The sequence below is a fragment of the Nelumbo lutea genome, chromosome 5, assembly GCF_056320005.1.
Source record: "Nelumbo lutea isolate HS-2025 chromosome 5, American lotus-T2T, whole genome shotgun sequence".
In the NCBI taxonomy this organism is placed as follows: Eukaryota; Viridiplantae; Streptophyta; class Magnoliopsida; order Proteales; family Nelumbonaceae; genus Nelumbo; species Nelumbo lutea.
This window is the reverse complement of record NC_142688.1, coordinates 47,696,191-47,715,896: the sequence shown is the minus strand read 5'-3', so window position 1 is coordinate 47,715,896 and position 19,706 is coordinate 47,696,191. Positions and strand designations below refer to the sequence as shown.

General features: G+C 39.0%; 1 protein-coding gene across 5 annotated transcripts in view; it reads right to left on the bottom strand.

Annotated features, from left to right (window-relative positions):
- LOC148852205 (partner of Y14 and mago-like) overlaps window positions 1-19,706 on the bottom strand; it is a 33,506-nt gene extending 13,800 nt beyond the window's left edge. For 2 of the 5 annotated variants that reach the window (XR_016099645.1, XM_088946859.1), the window contains exons 1-2: window positions 19,074-19,531; window positions 18,837-18,978 (exon numbers count right to left, since the gene is read on the bottom strand). Coding sequence is in view for 3 of the 5 variants with exons in the window: in XM_088946859.1 (XP_088802985.1) it covers window positions 18,837-18,978; window positions 19,074-19,108 (177 nt within the window). In the remaining 2 variants the exon portion in view is untranslated. Of the gene's footprint in view, window positions 1-18,836; window positions 18,979-19,073 lie in introns of all 5 variants that reach the window. The other 3 variants (XR_016099644.1, XM_088946858.1, XM_088946857.1) reach the window with 2 other exon arrangements.

Below are 19,706 nucleotides of genomic sequence, written 5' to 3'. Positions count from 1 at the left end.
GACCATCATGTACCTACACTGATCTTGTTCCTGGTGGCTCAACTGTTGCAGGTCCTGTTCATGCCTAAGCCCAGAATGCTACTTAAGACAGACTCTCTTGAAAAGAGACAAGAAGAGGGTGGAGTAAAAGGAGAAAGAAATGAAAGGAGGGAAGAAGTAGTTTTCGACCTAATCCAAGAGAATTTAAACGATCTAGTAGAAAATGAAACAGAAGTAGGGGAAAGGAAGTTAAAGAAAAAGAATGAAGGGTGTGGTGTATAAAACCCAAAAAGGGGGAAGAGATGGGTAAAACCCAAAAAGAAAAAGAACAAAGAGATGTTGAGGAAGTTCAAAAGGGGAATGAAAGAGGGGAGGAATTTAAAGAAAATTCAAAAAGGGGTGTGGTGTATAAAATTTAAAGAAAATTCAAAAAGGGGTGTGGTGTATAAAAGAAAGAAAAAAAGAAGGAAAAATGAGAGAAATGTTTGAGTGAATTAGAGAAGTTGCAATGTGGGATAGACTACAATAAGTTAGAAAGTGGAAGGACGAATAGAAGACAAGTAGGGAAGTAGGGTGAGGACTGGAGAAAGATGGAAACCTTAGTCTTGATCATGGTTTAAAATGTCCTTAATTTCCCTAATATTTCCATGACATTTCCATTTCCATTGGTAGCAACATGAAATTTTACTAGAATTGGCATTTCCCCAATGAAATTTTACTAGAATCAACATGGGTAGTAGCAACATGAAATTTTACTAGAATCAACACATTCCTTAGTGAACACAACCAGTACTATGTGGAGTAGAAGAGATAGTATTATAACATAAGTTGGTGACAATATTGTAGACATGTGAAGTAACAAGTTATTGTCCACCTAACTTACATGATTACAACTTCAAGCTAGCTCAATATTCATTTCAAACATTAAGTTAAATATTAGTTTTTGTTTGTGTAATAGATTATTTGGTTTATCTATTACAACCATGTAAATTTTCTGAGTTCAAATTTTGCTTTAACTCATTCTACCATGAAGCTCTGAATGGTTTACAAGGCAACTCCAGAACATACTCTTTTGTCTATAACACCTTAGTTTCTTAGCTTTGTTTAGTGATTTGGAATAAGATAATAATTTAAAAAGGTAAGATAATGGCTCTGTATTGGCTCTGTATTCAGGTCCAGTAGGAGTTGGAGATTCCTTAAGAGTGGAAATCTTGGCACTACATCAAGGTGTAAAACTGGGCAAACAATTGGGGCTACAGCAGATTGAGATAGAGGGGGACTCCAAATTGGTAATTGGATGGATGCAATCAGGGCAGCTGGGAATTTGGCAGCATAGACAGCTGATAAGGGAAATACTTAGCATAACAAGGGAGGTGGGTGTTATTCATCAAAAAAAGAAACAAGGGAGGTGGGTGTTTGTTTCAAGTGGGTAAGGAGATCAGCAAATGGTTTTGATAGAATTCGGATCCGTACCAAAATTAGTTTAAGAAATAACAGTAGAAAGAGATAAAAGAGAGAATCCTTTCTCTCTAGTCGGCCAGGTTATATTTATAGTTTTCTATAATAAAAACAAAAAGTTTGTTATGCCCCTACTTAAGTATGGGACACATCACTTAACTTATGTATTACACATCACATCAAACATAGATAAAAAGACTGAACTACCCTTATACAATCGATACTAACAGGTTTTGCTGATGCCCTAACAAAACAAGGGACTGTAAGGGAGAGACTTTACTGGGCAGTGCTGTAATGTTTGATGTTTATTGGATCAACCTTTTCTAATTAATTTATCTCTAAGGAAAGTTATCATTTCTGATCAAAATAATAATAATAATAATAATAATTTAAAAGGTGTGCCTATGACTCTTTTATCATCATTTCATAAAACTTCATTCTATATTTTGCATATTTTACAATGTTTCCACCATGTCTATAATTTTTAAAATATTTTCATACGATATTTCCAACATTTCTGACATGTTTCTTATATTTGGATGACCGCCATTTCCACCAACATTGACATTTTAAACCTTGGTCTTGATTTCAGATGAAGATCATAAGTCGGAATGTCAAGGGATTAGGAAGTGCTAGGAAGAGGAGTGTAATTAGAAACCTACTAAAAAGAGAGAAGTCGGATGTGCTTATGTGCCAAGAAACAAAGCTTCCAGAAGTGAATAGGAGGTGGATAAGAAGTATTTAGGGGTCGGGGTGTAAGTTGGGTTTTTGCCCCTTCTTGGAGGCATCAAGAGGAATTTTGACATGTGGAGAAATGAGGAGGTGGGTTATGTAGAGGAATTAATTGGGCAGTTTTCAATTTGAATAAAAACTGTGAGACAAAAGGATAATAAACTTTGGGATTTGACAAATGTTTATGGCTTAAACACCTATAGAGAAAGAAATCTGTTGGGGGATTACATCTAGGAGATGTTTCAAAGAGGTTTCTCTTAAAGTGTGTGCACAGGGAAGAGGAGGTGGGAGGTGGAAAACTAGTAATAATAAGGGAGGTTTAGATGCAAAAATGAGAACCAACTTCTTGTTCAGTAAGGCAACAACGGCAGGGGTGTGGCCGGAGTTTGGACATTCGAAGGTGAAGAAGGTAAGTGACAAACTGGTGGTTGTCATGGAATCTACTGGGGTGGAGGTAGACGTGAGAAGAGCCTTCTACATAACTACCTGATGGGAAGGTTTAGATGGGGTATGGGAGTTAGAGATGTGGAGGAGTGGGCAAGCAGATCTTGGAGAGAAGTGGGAGGTGTTAGAGTTAAAAAAATGGCTGATGAATTTTTTCTCTTCATTTTCCCTTCGAGGCCCGAAGTACAGTGGTTGTTCAAAAATGGTACAAGACAGATGGGGAGAAACCCTCTCATGCTGGATTGGTGGGGGGCAAGCACAGGGTATTTCTACCTAGAATCTGAAAGTGACTTGTGTATCCCTGATTCTACCTGGATCAGAGTCTATGGCCTTCCCTTGATTCTCTAGTGTCCAAGTGTTATGAAAGCCATCGGAGATCTGTGTGGAGGTTTCCTAGAGACGGATGACTCACCAATTGAGCTTGCAACATACGAATGGATTAGAATGAGGGTGAGAGGGGAAACTCCATCCCAGAGAAAGTGGAAATTATTGCGGATGAGATCTTGTCCTCAGTTCGAATTTGGTTAGAGGTGCTTCCCTCAACAAGCAGGTGGAAGCAAGGAAGTCTGGAGGTTCGGGAAAGTTCCAAAAAAGGAGGGTGTGGTTCGAAGGTTTCAAGAATGTTGGTTTTAGAGGAAGGGGAGAGCTTTCTCTCAAAAGCAAACCAGAGGAGATCCCGCCCAATTTACTGATGATTTAAAAGTTACAGGTTCAGGTGTCACCAACCTTGGTCGCCAGAGGGGTTAAAGACGAGGGAAGGGGAGGTAATGATTTGAACCATTCAATTTCAAAAGAATTGGACAGTCAGGATGGAAGAGGAGGGGCGCATACTGAGGAGGGAGTTCAAATTTTAAATGGAGTAGGGATCAGGTGTTAACCTTCAATAAGTTGAAGGATTTAATTAAAGAATGCCTCTTAGAAGACCAAGGGGCCATCAAGTCAGATGGTCAACAAAATAAAGACAGGGTGCCTGGATTGCCTCATTTGGGTCTAATGGATCGGATGTTGGATACCCAACACCATGTGGAAGACCCAATTACCCATCCAATTTTAATTGGATCTAAAACTAAGTTTAGGCAAACTCCAAAAACAGTAAGTGAACCCCGAGCCCCCTTTCATGGCTCGACTAGTTACAGTGTAGACCACACAGGTCTAGCTTGGCTAAGTCTTCCCCCAAAGCAAACCAGAGGCTCTCGTCACCCTATCTCAGGTAAGAGCCTAGTCCCAAGCTCGTCTAATGCAACAACAAGAATTTTCAAAGGATGTATTGAGAGCAACTCCCACACCGGCTCCCCATCGTCGCCCCCTCTAACAAATATGACTAAAGTTGCGGAGAACTTCAGCTCCCTCTTGTTCGGCTGGATGAAGACTATCTAGAAGTAACTTCTATAGCTATGGTGAACAACGAGGAGGAGGTTTCTCTTCAGGAAAACACAATCCTTGCGGAAGCCAATCTAGGTAGCAGACAGAGAAGCAATGGTGGTGTGGCAACAAATGAGAGAGATGTGATCCCAATGAAAAGCAAAGGAAAAAAAGGCGGTGTAGATGGCCTAGGGAGGTAAGCCGATAAGAAACTCTTCTTCCTCTTCTTGGGCTACTTCTAAAATGCTGGGCTTGGAAAATTTTTGGGAGTTTCGATGGAGGGTTTAGAAGACGAAACAATCAAATACCTAGAAGGGGTGGAAGAAAGAATCCTCATGGAGAGAGGGAAACGCGTAGCCAGGAACAGTGAGACTTCATCAAGAAAAAGTAGAGGGCTGATGAGGCTGCTAACATGGGGTTTAAATGACAGGGTTGGGAGTAGTGAAGGGGTGTCGAGGGGAAATAAGTAGGAGGGTTTTTTGCTTTCAATTGTCGTGGATCACAGACCTCCTACATATTGTTTTGTTTCTTGCAGCAAAACAATATGCAATTTAGACCTCTTAAGTGCATCACAGACCACCGTCCTCCTTCTCCTTGACCTTAACCTCTACCATTCCACGAAATAAGTAGGAGGGAGAAGTAGGAGTGGGTGGTGAGTCTTGTTTTTTGCTTTCAATTGTCGTGGAACTAAAAAATCCTTTCGCGGAATGGTAGAGGTTAAGGTCAAGGAGAAGGAGGACGGTGGTCTGTGATGCATTTAAGAGGTCTAAATTGCATATTGTTTTGCTGCAAGAAACAAAATTGGAGTGTGGATGCAGAAGTAATATGGAGCATGGGGGGGGAGGAGTCAGGAAGCTTTGGGGGCTTAGTAACTCTCTGGGATCCTCAATTTGGCAGATTGGTGTCTTGTAGAATTGGACTGTTTTCAATATCAGTTGTAACGGAGCTCGGCGAGGGGCAGAAGTGCCAAGTAATAAATGTCTATGGTCCAACAGAATCCAATTTGAAACCTGTCTTCTGGGAGGAGTTAGCACAAATGGGAGGTTCCCTCACTTGCCCTTGGGTTATTGGGGGTGTCTTCAATTTGACTCATTCTAAAGGGAAAAAAAAACTCAAGGACCAAACGAACAAGGTCCATGAACTTGTTTGCTGATTTTGTAAGCACGTTTGATCTTATGGATCTCCCTTAGTGGGGACCAAATACACATGGACAAATAATCAAGAGAACCCGACAATAGTAAGGCTGGATAGAATAGATTTCTTGTCTCCTCCAGTTGGGATGAAATCTTCCCAGAATTTAGGCAGGTTTCCCTTCCCAAGCCACTATCAGATCATACTCCAATTCAGTTGGTCTGTGGTGGTAGAGAGAAAGTCAAGACACCCTTCAAACTTGAGAATGCCTGATTTGAAGATGAAAGTTTCATCCCCATGCTGAAATCTGTTTGGTATGAATTACAAGTGGAAGGAACCAGCTCTTTTATCCTTGCAAGGAAGTTGGTGCCAATAAAGGAAAGGACAAAGATTTGGAAGTTTGAAAACAGTCTGGTCTTGGAAACTGAAAAGAGACCCTGCCTTGGTACAATAAAAGAGATTGACAGGGCTGAAGAGTAAGGCCAATCCCCGAGGACCTAAGACAAAAGAGAAATCAGGCAAAATTGATCTATGATAAACTGGCAGTTAAAGATGAAATCAGATGGAGGCAGAGAAATAAAATTTCTTGGTTGCAGTTAGGTGACAGAAATACTCACTTCTTTAATAAAATGGCAAATGCTCAGAATAGGTCTTCTCTAATTAGTAAGCTGGAATGGGATGGACATACGAGAGAGTCAGTTGCTCAAATTAAACAGATTGCTACAGCTTTCTATAAGAGGCCATACAAAGAAACCTGGTCTAGAAGACCTCTTCCCTCAAACTTACCCTACAAGCAATTGAGTGGTGAACAAAAGCAGTGGCTTGAGAGACCTTTCACAGAGAAGGAAATAAAGGCTGCAATTAGCATGATGGAAAGTGAAAAGTCCCCTAGACCCGATGGTCTAACTAATCTCTTTTATACTAAATGCTGGGATTTTGTTAAGCAAGACTTGGTTAGTGTATTTCAGGCCAAAATGGGGGAAAAGTATAATATGCAAACTAGATCTAGAAAAAATCTATGATTTTGTGAACTGGGAGTTCTTTTTGGAGATCTTGGAGAAAATGAGTATTGGAGTTAGAATACAGAAATGAATCAGAGGATGCATCAGTTCTTGTCATTATTCTATCTTGACTAATGGAGGTTCAAGGGATTTCTTTCAGCTAAGAGGGTTTTGAGACAAGGGGATCCGCTCTCTCCTATGCTTTTCACTTTGGTGGCTGATGTGCTAAGTAGATTGATACTAAAAGCTGATGAAGTAATCTCCTTGGAGATGGAGAGTGGGAAGGCAGGAAGTGATTGTGACTCACTTATTATTTGCAAATGAAATCATCATTTCTGTTTTTGAGTGTTGCTCTAGATTGAGAATAAACTTGGGGAAGAGCTTTTTGGCTTGAGCAAATTTACAAGAGTTAGAAGTATTGGCTGACTACTTGGGATGTCAATTAGCTTCTTGGCCTTTAGTCCACTTAGGTCTGCCCCTAGGTAGGAACCCAAAATCTTTTTTTTTTTGGAAACTAGTTCTAGAGAAATTTGCAAGGAAGCTTGTAGTTTGGAAGAGAAATTGTCTCTCTTTAGGGGAAAGGATTACCTTGATCAGATCAACTCTGGAAAATCTTCCTATTTATTTTCTCTCTACTTTTCGTATCCCAATCAAAGTGGCAAGGAAGCTAGAGAAAATCATGAGAGATTTCCTTTGCGAACCAGAAAGGAAAGGAAAAATCATTTGGTGAAGTGGGAAGTAGTGTGGTAAAACAAAGAGCCATGGGGGTTAAGTTTAGGAAATATGATACATAGGAACACTGCTTTACTTGGAAAATGCTTGTGGCACTTGCCTCGAGAAGGAAAGTTTGTAGCACAAAGTCAAAGTAAGTATCCATGGTACTTCAAGCAATGAATGTCATGCAAAGGTGTCACCTCTTGCTTCAGTTGCTTCTCCTTGGAAAGCCATTTATGAGGTACTCTCTACTTTCTTATATTTCACATACTTGATGTAGGAAGTGGTAATAAAGTCCTTTTCTGGGAGGATGTCTGGTTGGGTGATACTCCCCTAAAATCTCAATTCCCTTTGCTCTATTCACTTTCTAGTCTTCAAAAGAAGCCCATTACTCGCACTTTTTGGGAAGATGGCAAGGTTACTTGACAAAGTGTCCTACCATACAACTCCAAATGGTCACGAAAAAAGTTAATGACTTCTTCCTTGGATTCCGAACCAGAAGAACATGATTGTGATACAATGTGGCTAGTAGTCTCCTGAGATGCCACATTTGCTGAATTATACCTCTTTTGGTTCTGCTGAATCGGTTTCTTACCCTAACCTAATTCTTTATTCAACTCCTAAGCCCACTTCAGCTTTCCATGACGATCCTAACAAATCCTTCTGGTGTAACTAGAGTCCATAGACAGCTGACATTGAGTGTACCAAAGTTTATCCTTGTCCTCTATCCTTTTCTGGGAATCACCCTTCTTGAAAGAATTACCACCATCTGTATTTGCACCTCCCCTAGCTACTAAAGCAACCAGAGCCCCCTCAGAAGTATTCATCACATTTATTCTACTCCATTCTATCTACACCAAGGCATAAACTTCTTGGACTGAAGAGACTGTTTACTTGTCCTTTTGTTTATGTTCTATGCTGTTAATGGGCCTTACTTATGTTATGTTTACTTAAGATTAACCACCCAGTTAAGGGCCTCTCTGTAATTACTGTAAACTAAGTTTAATGAAAAGGAATTAGGGTGTAAGAGAGGATTACATTTCGAAATATTCCTCTGAACCCTATTTGCTGCAATCTTCTTCATCTCTCTTCTTGCTTCTCTCTTCTGCTGTTATCAATCATCTTTTAGACTGATTTTAATTAGTCCGTTAGTTTCAAAGTACTGTTTTTCTTCTTGATATCAGAATGGGATCTCCTTTTCTCTTTTTTCATCTTTTTCTTCCCATACATAGTGTGTATGGAGAACTGAAACGAATGAGTAGCTAAAAAACTTTTTCTTCAGCCCAGTTGTTAGTGGATTTTTGGAGAGAAGGCTGTCTTTGTCATCATTCTGACAGTCTCTGGTATTTTGCCCAAAACCCTAATTAACTGGAGAATTCTGCTTGCGAGCCCCACAGGGAGTTTGATCTTGGCACTCAGTGATTAAAAGGCTTCTTGTTCTTCATTTTGAAGATCAATTCAAGCAGCTTGGTGTTCTGTGAAGTCTACAAGGAGCGGCTAGGTTTTTTTCTGTTTCTCTCGGGTTCCAGGTGTGACGCAGTTAACAGGTACGGCTGCATAGAGGTTGGTTCTCAGCATCTATTTTTTTCCTGTCTTCCTTGATTGTTAATTGAAGTTGTTAGAAGTTCTTTTGGAGTGTTTTTAAGATGGATACGTTGGGAGTTGAAAACAAGCATGTTGTCGAATCCGAACAGGTTCCAAGGGCTCCTATTGACTCTCTACTGGACTATGACCACAGTCAAGCTAGATGGAACCAACTATCTGGCATGGTCACAATCAGTAAAAATTCATGTCTGCAATAGAGGCAAGTGGGGGTATATCTCCGGGAGCAAAAAAGCTCCTCCAAAAGATGATCCATCTTATGAAAAATGGATGCAAGAAAATTATACTGTCATTGGATGGTTAGTAAATTCGATGCAACCTCAAATCAATCAACACTATTTATGGATGAATTCAGCAAAGGAAATATGGGACAGTGTTGCTGAAACTTATTCTCAGAAACTGAATGTGGCCAGGGCATATAAGCTGAGGAGTGATGTGAATAATTTAAGGCAGGGGGCTGAAATCCCTTTAGCAAGAAACTGACTTTATGGAAACTGTTGTCTGGGAAAGTACTAATGATGCTGAAACTTACAGAAAATTAGTTGAGAGAAACAGGGTTTTTGAATTCTTGACAAGGTTGAATCCCGAGTTTGACTTGATGGAAACTTATTCTTCCAACCCTCCGAGAAATTCAACTTATTCTGCATTTGCTCATTCAGATATACCGTACATGGGCTACTACCAATCATGCAACTATCTCAAGTAATCGTAGGATCCCTTGGATTATTGATTCTAGTGCTTCTGATCATATGACCAGCCTTTCCACTTTGTTTATTTCTTATGATTTGCTTCCTGGCCGTGATAAGATCACCCTAGCCGATGGCTCTCTTGCTCCTATCTCTGGCAAGGGAACCATCAAGGCTATAGACTCTCTTTTACTTCCTTCTGCTCTTCATGTACCCAAACTAAATACAAATTTGTTATCTGTAATGCAACTATCTCAAGTAATCGTAGGATCCCTTGGATTATTGATTCTAGTGCTTCTGATCATATGACCAGCCTTTCCACTTTGTTTATTTCTTATGATTTGCTTCCTGGCCGTGATAAGATCACCCTAGCCGATGGCTCTCTTGCTCCTATCTCTGGCAAGGGAACCATCAAGGCTATAGACTCTCTTTTACTTCCTTCTGCTCTTCATGTACCCAAACTAAATACAAATTTGTTATCTGTAAGTAGCCTAACTAAGTCTTTGAACTGCAGTGTTAGAACTCCATAACATAATGGAAATGTTGAAAGAAAAAACCGACACATTGTTGAAGTTGCAAGGAGTATCCTATTTGCCTCACATATTCCTACAAGATTTTGGGAGGATGTTGTTCTCACTACAACCTACCTAATTAACCATATGCCATCCAGAGTATTGGGTTTTAAGTCTCCTTCATCCGGGTAAGGACCTTTTTCCTATTCCACTTCGTGTCTTTGGCTGTACTTGTTATGTACACATTCCAAGTACCCAGAGACATAAATTTGAACCAAAGGCCCACAAGTGCATATTCCTTGGTTATGCCTCCACACAGAAGGGTTATTGTTGTTTTGATCCAAAGTTCGGAAATCGGTATGTCTCGATGGATGTCACCTTTGATAAGTCATCTCCTTTCCATGATCCTTCTCTAGAGAAACATTGTTCAAAGGGGGAGAATTTGTCACAATTGTTTGCTCTCCCCCTTCCTGTCCCAGTTGAGTCTTCTTTTGAGCCTCCTTCTATTTCTAATGAGTTAAGGAAGGAACAGTCATCTCATTCTCCTTCCAATATTCCTATTCCTCCTCTGTTACCTCCTCGTCCTCTCTTTAATCCTAGGTTGTACCAGCGACAAAGAACTAGAAGTGGGCAGATTGTTTCCTCTACATCACATGAGCCTCCTACACTTCCTGTTATACAAGAGACAACAGGTACTGATACAGTCCCTTTGGAACCCCCTTCCCAGATCTTGATGCCCAAATTGCTATCAAGAAAGGTAAAAGGAAGTGTAGTGCACATTGCATTTCCAAACACCTTTCTTATAGTTTGCTTTCTCCTTCATATTATGTCTATCTTTCTTTTGTTGCTTCTAACCCAATACCTAGGTCAATGTCAAAAGCTCTACTGTTCCAGAATGGAGGGATGCTATGAGAACTGAAATTGATGCCCTGCATAAGAATGACACATGGGAAGTGGTTGATTTGCCTGAATGGAAGAAACCAGTGGGTTGTAAGTGGGTTTTCACCATCAAATACCATGTTGATGGCACCATTGAAAGGTACAAAGCTAGGCTAGTTGCAAAAGGTTATACACAGACATATGGTATTGACTATCTGGAGATCTTTGCTCCTATTACAAAAATGACTTCTGTGAGGGTTCTACCATCTCAGATTGCACATTCATATTGGCCACCTTATCAGCTAGATGTGAAAAAATGCATTCTTGAATGGGAGAATTACATGAGGAGGTCTAGATGTCTCTTCCACCGGGGATGTATGACACAGATATGGAGGGAAAGGTGTGCAAGTTAAAGAAGTCTCTTTATGGACTTAAACAGTCACCTAGGGCATGGTTTGAAAGGTTTAGGGCTGTTCTTGTTAACTTTGGCTATATACAGACTCGGTCTGACCATACCCTCTTTGTGAAGAGGAGAGGCTCTTCGGTGGTATATCTTATTGTCTATGTTGATGATATAGTTGTGACTGGTACTGATCTAATAGGGATTAATGATCTTAAATCTTTTCTTCATACAGAGTTTGAGATCAAAGATCTGGGAGAATTGAGGTGCTTCCTTGGCATAGAAGTAGCTCGGTCTAAGGATGGGATCGTTATCTCTCAATGAAAGTATGTGATTGATTTGCTCACTGAAATAGGCAAAATGGGTGCAAGACCAGTGGCTACTCCTATTTATACGAGTCACAAACTTTCTACCTCAGATGGAGAACTGTTGAAGGATAAGGGAGTCTTTCAGAGGTTACTTGGGAAATTGCTCTATCTTTGCATGACGCAATCAAATATTGCATATGCTATCAGCTACATTAGTCAGTTCATGCATGCTCCCAAGGACACTCATATGGCAGCAGCAGAACGAATTGTGTGTTATTTAAAAGGTTATCCTGGAAAAGGAATTCTATTTGCTAAGCATGGTCATATGAAACTGGAGGCTTACACAGATGCTGATTGGGCCAGAAACATTGATGATAGAAGGTCAACTTCTAGGTATTATAGCAAGGTGGCAGGTAATATTGTTTCTTGGAGAAGCAAGAAACAATCAGTTGTTGCCAAATCCCCAGCAAAGGCAGAGTACATTGCCATGGCTCATGGAGTTTCTGGGTTACTTTGGCTTCGATCCTTGATGGAGGAACTGGGTGTTGACTATGATAAGCCATTAATGTTACATTGTGATAATCAAGCTACCATCGACATGGCTCACAATCAGGTGCAACATGATAGGACTAAACATATTGAAGTTGACAAACATTTTATCCGAGAAAGAGTAGCTTCTGGAGAAGTTTGACTGCCATTTATTTCTTCTAAAGAACAGTTAGCTGACATCCTTACCAAGGGAATCCCCAAGGCCAAACTTCAGCATGATACTGGCAAGCTTGGCATGATTGACATCTATGCTTAGCTTGGGGGGGAGTGTAGAGAGAATGGGCCAAATGACCCGTAGACTATTTACTTATCCTTTTGTTTATGTTATATGTTGTTCATGGGCCTTACTTATGTTATGTTTACTTAAGATTAATCGCCCAGTTAAGGGCCTCTCTGTAATTACTGTAAACTAAGTTTAATGAAAAGGAATTAGGATGTAAGAGAGGATTACATTTCGAAATCTTCCTTTGAACCCTATTTGTCGCCATCTTTTTCTCTTGCTTCTCTCTTCTGTTGTTCTCTATCATCTTTTAGACTGATTTTAATTAGCCCGTTAGTTTCAAAGGATTGTTTTTCTTCTGAGATCTTTACTTCCTAAGATCTGCATGCAAATAGATTGATACATAGGATTCAACCCTAAAAGGAAAGCAAACATCCTCTGTTCAGACTTGAGAAGCTAGTGTTTTGTAGGTTTTGGCATCATCATCATATTTTCAATTCATGTTTTGATAATGATCTAACTCCTTCTAGATTGAAGTCAGTCTAAGTAGTACACTAAGAGACTTCTCTCCCCCTGTTTACATGTGGATGCAGCTTGCAACCAGCCATGACATCACCATACCATAGTTGTCAAGGCAATGCCTAGGCGACAAGGCACCCTTGGAGACTCGCCTCGCCCAGTCGCCAAGGAGTTTTGCATACTATGTAATAAAATATTTTTATACTGTTATTGTTTTGAGATTATAATTATAAAATGAACATTATTACAGAAAAATATTGCTACTATGTTTATAAAATAAACAGTTTTGCATACTGTGTTTATAAACTAATCAACACAAACATTGCTAGCTGCTGTATTGAACCCTCAGGTTGTGTTTGGTTTGAAGGAAAAAGTAGGGAAAGGTAGGGAAACCCATACAAGATCTGTAAAGGTTTCCCTACCTTTCCTTTCCTTTCCCTACTTTTTCCTTCAAACCAAACATACTGTCAATGACTTCAAAGTCTGAACCAATAAGTAAGGGAAGAACTTAAGATTTTGTCTAATCAACACAGTTCTTTTTCCACATCTTCTTCTTCTTCTTCCACCTTTTCTTCTCTTCTTTTCCTATAACAAAAATAGGGGTTCAGCCTCTATATTTTTTGAATTTTCTTCCTTTCTTCTTTTTCTTCTCATAAATATGTTGATTTTCTAGACATAAACATGAAGCTTCTTATGAAAATTATGGATAGTTATTAAAAAAAGTTGGTTATGGAACCTAAGGAACTACCCAAGGATATGTGATTTTTACTTAAAAAATCCATCGCCTAGGCGCCTGCCTAGGCGACTAGGCGACAAGGCACCCCCCTATCGCCTAGCCTCGCCTTGGCACCTTGAAAAGTATGAACCATACTATTTTCTTATTCCCATTTGTCATGTTTTGCACTCACAGATTTTGGTTCTTTAATTTTTCCATTGATATATCCTAGCCATGGTTTCAAACGTCGCGAAATGTCGCCAATGTTGCCCAACATATGTCAATGTCAAGGCTCACCAACATGAAAATGGATGGTAATATAAAAATTACATTACTTCGGTCGACATTTCCTATATTTCAGAAATGTCGACCAAATCAATCCAAATAACCAAAAAAAAGGTAGCTTTTCCTATTATGTCGACAAGATGTCGATAATGTCGACAGGATGTCAACTAATGTACATTAATATATTATATTGTTATAATAAGTATATTAATATAAATTATTCCATTAATAATTTCTATTTAATATTTCAAATAAAATATTTAAAAAAAATTAACAAAAATATAAAAACAAAAGAATAAATTAATTACTTTATAATATAAAACATAAAATATTTTTCAAGTAATCAAATATTAACTAGTTAGTATTTTTTAAAATATTTATTAAAATCAGAAAATGTTTATTAATTTTTAAAAAAATATATATTCTACATTTAATATAAAAATTCAGAATAAATTTATTAAATTTTATACTAAATCATAATTTATTATAAGTTTAGTATTAAAAATCATAATAAATTCATTAAGTTTTATAAGAAATCAGAATTTATCATAATCTTAATACTACAAAAAGGAGAATCAGTTTATAAAATTTATAATAAAACATAATGTATTATAACTTTAATATTTAAAAATCAGAATGAATGTATTTCTATTTACTAGTGTGAAATAAATATATTAGAATTTATAATAAATCAGAATTAAAATTAAGAAAAGAAAACATCAGATAACCTTGTAAAAACATCAAAATGCATAATAAATCAGTAAATCGTCATTTACTAATTTGTTATTGATCTTTGTTTCTTAGCTTTATATAATAGTTGGGAATTAGATAATAGTCTAGAAATATGTATTAATGCTTCTTTTATCATTACAAAATATCATTGCATATTTCCACATATTTCATAATATTTCCACAATGTCTCTAATTTTTACAATATTTCCCATCGACATTTCTGACATATGTCCTATATTTTGGTAAGCGACATTTCCATCGACATCGACATTTTAAACCTTGAACCTAGCTTTCCCCTTCCAATGATGTAGAGTCTAATTCTCTTTAACCACTCTAGATGATTAAGACCATCTAGAGGAATAGCAGCCATGGGAAAGCTCATGTTCACACTCCCATTCAGTCCACCTTGACTAAAGGACACACCCAAGGTAACTGTATCTTCAGATGACATGATGTATCAACTAGAATTCATTGTACAGACACAAACACATCCACAAAAAACACTAATTCTGGTAGTACAGCCGTACAGGCCAGCACTACTGGGAGCCAGAAACACTGTACTACAGAGTTTTCGAAGCCCTACGATCGCAGAGATTTACTTAAAAAAAGGCCACATACCTGGGTACAAGAGGATCACACCAGATCTACAGAACCAAAAAGCTCTAATTACTGTTGTTACAGCAACAACCAACATACCAGATCTACAGAACCCACATACCTGGGTACAAGAGGATCACACAATCCATACAGGTGTTGGAAAACACCCAAAAAAGAAATCACAGCATTCAGCCACCACAAAGAATCAACTTTTATTTTGGCACACAACCAAGAAAAACAGGGAGAAGAAGAGACAAAATGCTCTCAGACCAATCTGATATAAATCCAGCTGAAATCGATCTGGAAATCCTCAAGAAAGTGATAAAAAATAGATCAATCTGTTCTCAGGCCCACAAAGACTATTCTGATACCATGTTTTCTTGATTAAACTAGGAGAAAATAAGAAGAAAAGAAGAACGAATGAGGAAGAAGAAAAAAGAGAAGAGAGAGAAGAGAGAGAAGAGAGGAAGAGATAAACAGTGATTAGAGAGCCAAAAAGCTTACTGGCAGTGCCAGCTTTCTTATGTATATATTAGGGCAACAGAATATAACATAAAAGTAAATAAAAAGACCATAGCGCCCACTGGTGGCACATGCCACATAACTATTGACAGATTTAACACTAGAAAAGTACAGATGATGCCATCCAACTACAGTGAGGGAGTTATTAACAGGATCAAAATTGAAGAGCTTAAAGAGAAGAAGCAAGCTCATCTGCGGGTGGTAATGTGGAATGCATGTAAGGAGAGAAGCCTTAGAAATTTCAATAACAAGTGCTAAGCCCCTATACTTCCCCATTCATCCACAATAAGGTAAACAGGGAGGTTGAAAAGCCTGGAGTTGATTCGTAGAATTTTTCCTCTTAGGGAGATGTGGTTTTTCTTCAAAGCTAAAAGAAAATAACTCTAAGGTCACCACCATTGGGAGTCCCAAATATTTTAATGAAAAGCCGCTACCTCACACCCTAAGACACTAACACAACCCTCTACCACCTCTAGTTCCATGTAGATCCCTACTAAGCCACATTCTGAGAGACTTGCTCTTAACCCAAACACCTCCATGCTCTCAACTATGGTTTTTAAGCTTTTCATATCCCACTAAATCCTGAATTCACAAGGATAATGGTATTATCCGTGAAATGCAAATGAGAAACCACCTTGCTATCCCTACCCATCCCAGACCCTCTAATGACGAGAAAGGATTAGCTGAACGCGATAGCTGTTAAGCAGGCTGTGAAACCAATGATAACACTCCAGACCAGTCATAAAATACATAGGGCCCACAACCACTCAACCTCTCTCTATGGGCCCCATATGTTTTATCACTGACGTGGGGTGTTATCATTGGTTTCACAGCCATCAGGTTAAGGTAATCCCAATTCTCTAATGACATCTCTCTCATCAGCTCACTCAGAAAGTGGATCAAGGTTTCCACAATCAGGATACACAGCCGCACTGGGGGTTACCTTGACTTAATCTTCTTGGTGCATTAAAAAACACCTTGGAGATCCATTTATTATTAGGGTTGAGAAGTGGGTAGACGAGACACATTCCATCCAACTCACACATCTTCTACCATAACCATCTTCCCCATCAAAGTATTTAAAAATCTGGTTCACAAAATCATAAGTTTTTTTCTGTTTCTAGATCTAGTTTCTAAATGAAGCCCTTCTTCTCAGGTACCTATGTCATGAAAAGCTTCATAGGCTACCAAGATTTGATCTAGTAAGCTAGTCTCCAAGAAACACTGGCTAACTGAACTGAACATATATATATATATATATATATATATATATATATATATATATATATATATATATATATATATATATGTGTGTGTGTGTGTGTGGACTCCCAATGACCTCCACCAAATCAAAGTACAAAAGCCACCCCTAAACCTCCTTCTCGAACACTTCCTCCTGCCATTCATCAGCCTCGTTCCAAATCTCTCCTCCTTCCCCCACTATGACTTTCCTCTTCCTTCTTTCTCCTCTCAAACTCCTCAAAGGTTCTAGCAAACGTCTCACCTCCTTGGAAAAACAGACCAAGACTCTTGCCAACCTCCATATCTCTATCAATGGTATTCTCTAGGGCCAAACTTCCTTCCCTCCCTCTCCAACTTATCTTCTGAAAGTACATTGTTCATTTTTATCAGAGATTCATTCCCATCCTCCCTTTTCTTCTCCTCTTGAGACAAGGTCACCAGCTGGGTCTCTGACCTGATGGGGACTTGGGACACCACCCCACCAGACACCTTGAATGTTGAGACTCTTGACTTCACTCCTTTTCTATTAAACAGCCTTACTTCTTTGTAGGATCTGCCCCAAGCAAACCAAGCTTCAACTGTGATAAGACTTTAGTCATGTGAACAATGTGGGAATTACATGATCCACAAGGTTTCTTAGGAGCCACCTCATCAACAGCAGACTTTTCTTTCTCTTCAATCTTTCTCCTAAGCCCAAGTCAACACCTAACATTCCAATCACCACTTCCTTAAACAAACAAAGATCACCAATTAGGACCTCGTCTTGGGAACAGCCCCTAACAACTGCATCTTCGAATTCACCCCCTTCTTCACCAACTCCAATTTCTTTGTCCTTTTTAGCATTACCTTCTACTCTTACAGCTGCCTCCGCTCCAGCCCCCAGCCCAAACTTCACCCCTTCTGCTTCTTCCCCTGATTATACTTACAGAATAACCTGCACATCAAGTTATCAATCTCCAATTCAAGGAAAAAGAAAATGGCCCAAACATAAGAGGTAAAACAAGTAATTTCTTCATTAGATAATAATCCAACCACTAGTCAGCACTACTATGGAATAATATGATGAAGAATCGGTTAATTAACAAAATAACCAGTGGTGCTCTATCATTGAAAAGAAGGGTCTCCTTCAAACCTTGAGTAAAATTTTTAGACCAGTCTCAGGGCACAAGTTAAAACAATCAAAAGTCTAAAGTTTCTCATAGATACCCATTAATCCTTACTTTGGGAAGAAAAAAATGTATATGGACCTCAACTTGAAATAGAAGAGAGAACTGTCTCAAGGCCATTACTATCTGATTAGGGGATTGGAATATGGTCATTTGGGCTTCTTTTCTGGATCAGACAAAATTTGGTTTTCAGGGTTTGTATTTTGGTTGCAGAATTTGGCTGTGTTGTACTTCTTGTATGATTAGTTTTGAATGTTTGTATCTTCTTACTGTTGTATGTTGGTAGGGAAGGTATATCTGTTGAGCATCAATGGATGAGATCTCAGTGTTTGAGTGGTGCCGAGTTTTTGAGGTTGGTTGGGCTTCATGGTGGTGCTTGGGCGACAAAGCCCATATACAGATTGCATACTCTTTTTTCTTTTTTTTTCTTTGCTTTATTAAATTTTCTTTTTATTATATCAAAATAAAATGATCAGAATCCAGAACCAGTAAATCAACATTAACGAAACTGATAATAACCCCAAACAAGGGACTTAGAAGATTACCAACCAGCTCATAATGAAGCAAAGCAACGAGCTTAACTGAATCAAAATGCATATATACCACGAGCCAATGGCCCAATGCAAGCACCTGGTTGACTGCCCAACTGAACCACATAAAAGAATCGCTAAGGCATAAGCACATACATGTTTACACTTTACAATGAAAACCACTGTCCATATTAAAACTCAGTTACCACCCTATAAGCTAGCCTTTTCTGATCCACCATCATTCTAAAAGTATAAAGTATGCCCTTCACCCAGTTACCACATTGGCTATTTCCATGTCCTCTACCACAAATCTAATAAAATGTTCAGAAATTTTTTCAGACTTGTCACTTCAACACTCTCCGTCTAATAAACTCATGCTCTAATGAGAAGAACGCTAACAGTTTTAAGGAATTCTAGAAAAATGAGGAATTATAAACATTTCTTAGTTACCATATTGGCTGTTGCAAGTCTTCCATCCCAAAAGATTAAAAAACAATCTTTAACGTAGAATATATATATAGAGACACACACCAAGGAAATAAACCAAGCACCTGGTGCTTCTTCTCCTTCTTTCTCTCATTCCGCTTAGCCGCCTTTGTCTTCGGCTTAGCATCCAAAACCGGGTCATAACCCGGCGGGACCTCCGGCGTGGCCATGCTTTTCCTAAACTGCATCAAAAGAAAACACCATCGGCTGCAAAATCCCCGACGATAATAAGCGAAGACAAAGACCGACTCAAAACAGAGAACGTCAAAGAAACCAAAAAGGTTGAAATTTTCCGCTCCTACCAGAGCACCTTTGGATTGGTATATTGCAACTTCATCTTGAGGGATGTAGCCTGCCCTAATCCGAATGGCTTTCCTCAAAGTCCCGTCTGGTCTCCTCGTTGGCGCCAAAATTCTCTCCCCTTCTTTTAAGGGTTTTCCCAGAAGAGCCAGTTGCTCTTTCTGTAGTTCGTCTTCTGTTCCTCCAGTGGAAGCCATTAAAGAATGTATTTGAAATCACAAAAACGAAGGCTCCCTCAACGAACTCGAAATGAAAGAAACGTCGGAACCAAGGAGAAGAAATGGAACTTGGGGTTTCTTTGATTAATTAATTTTCCTCTCTCTCTCTCTTCCTTCCTGTGTTTTTGATGATTTTTGCTGCTCTTGTCGTGCTAGTATGTTTGAGGGGAGTGACAGAGGGTGAGAGAAGGAGAGCTGACTTGGAGAGCCACTTACAGTAAGAGCCTCCCATGGCTTTGCTTTCCAGCTTTTGCGCCCTCGTTTGTTTATTGAACTTCTGTGAAGGGTGACGGTAAGAGCCTCTTACAGTTGACTACCTGCCACGTGGAGAGCTGACTTGGCAATTTGAATAAAAGATAATCTCTGCCACTTATCAAAGCTGCCATGTCTATAAAAGTGTCCGTCAGGGAGGACTTT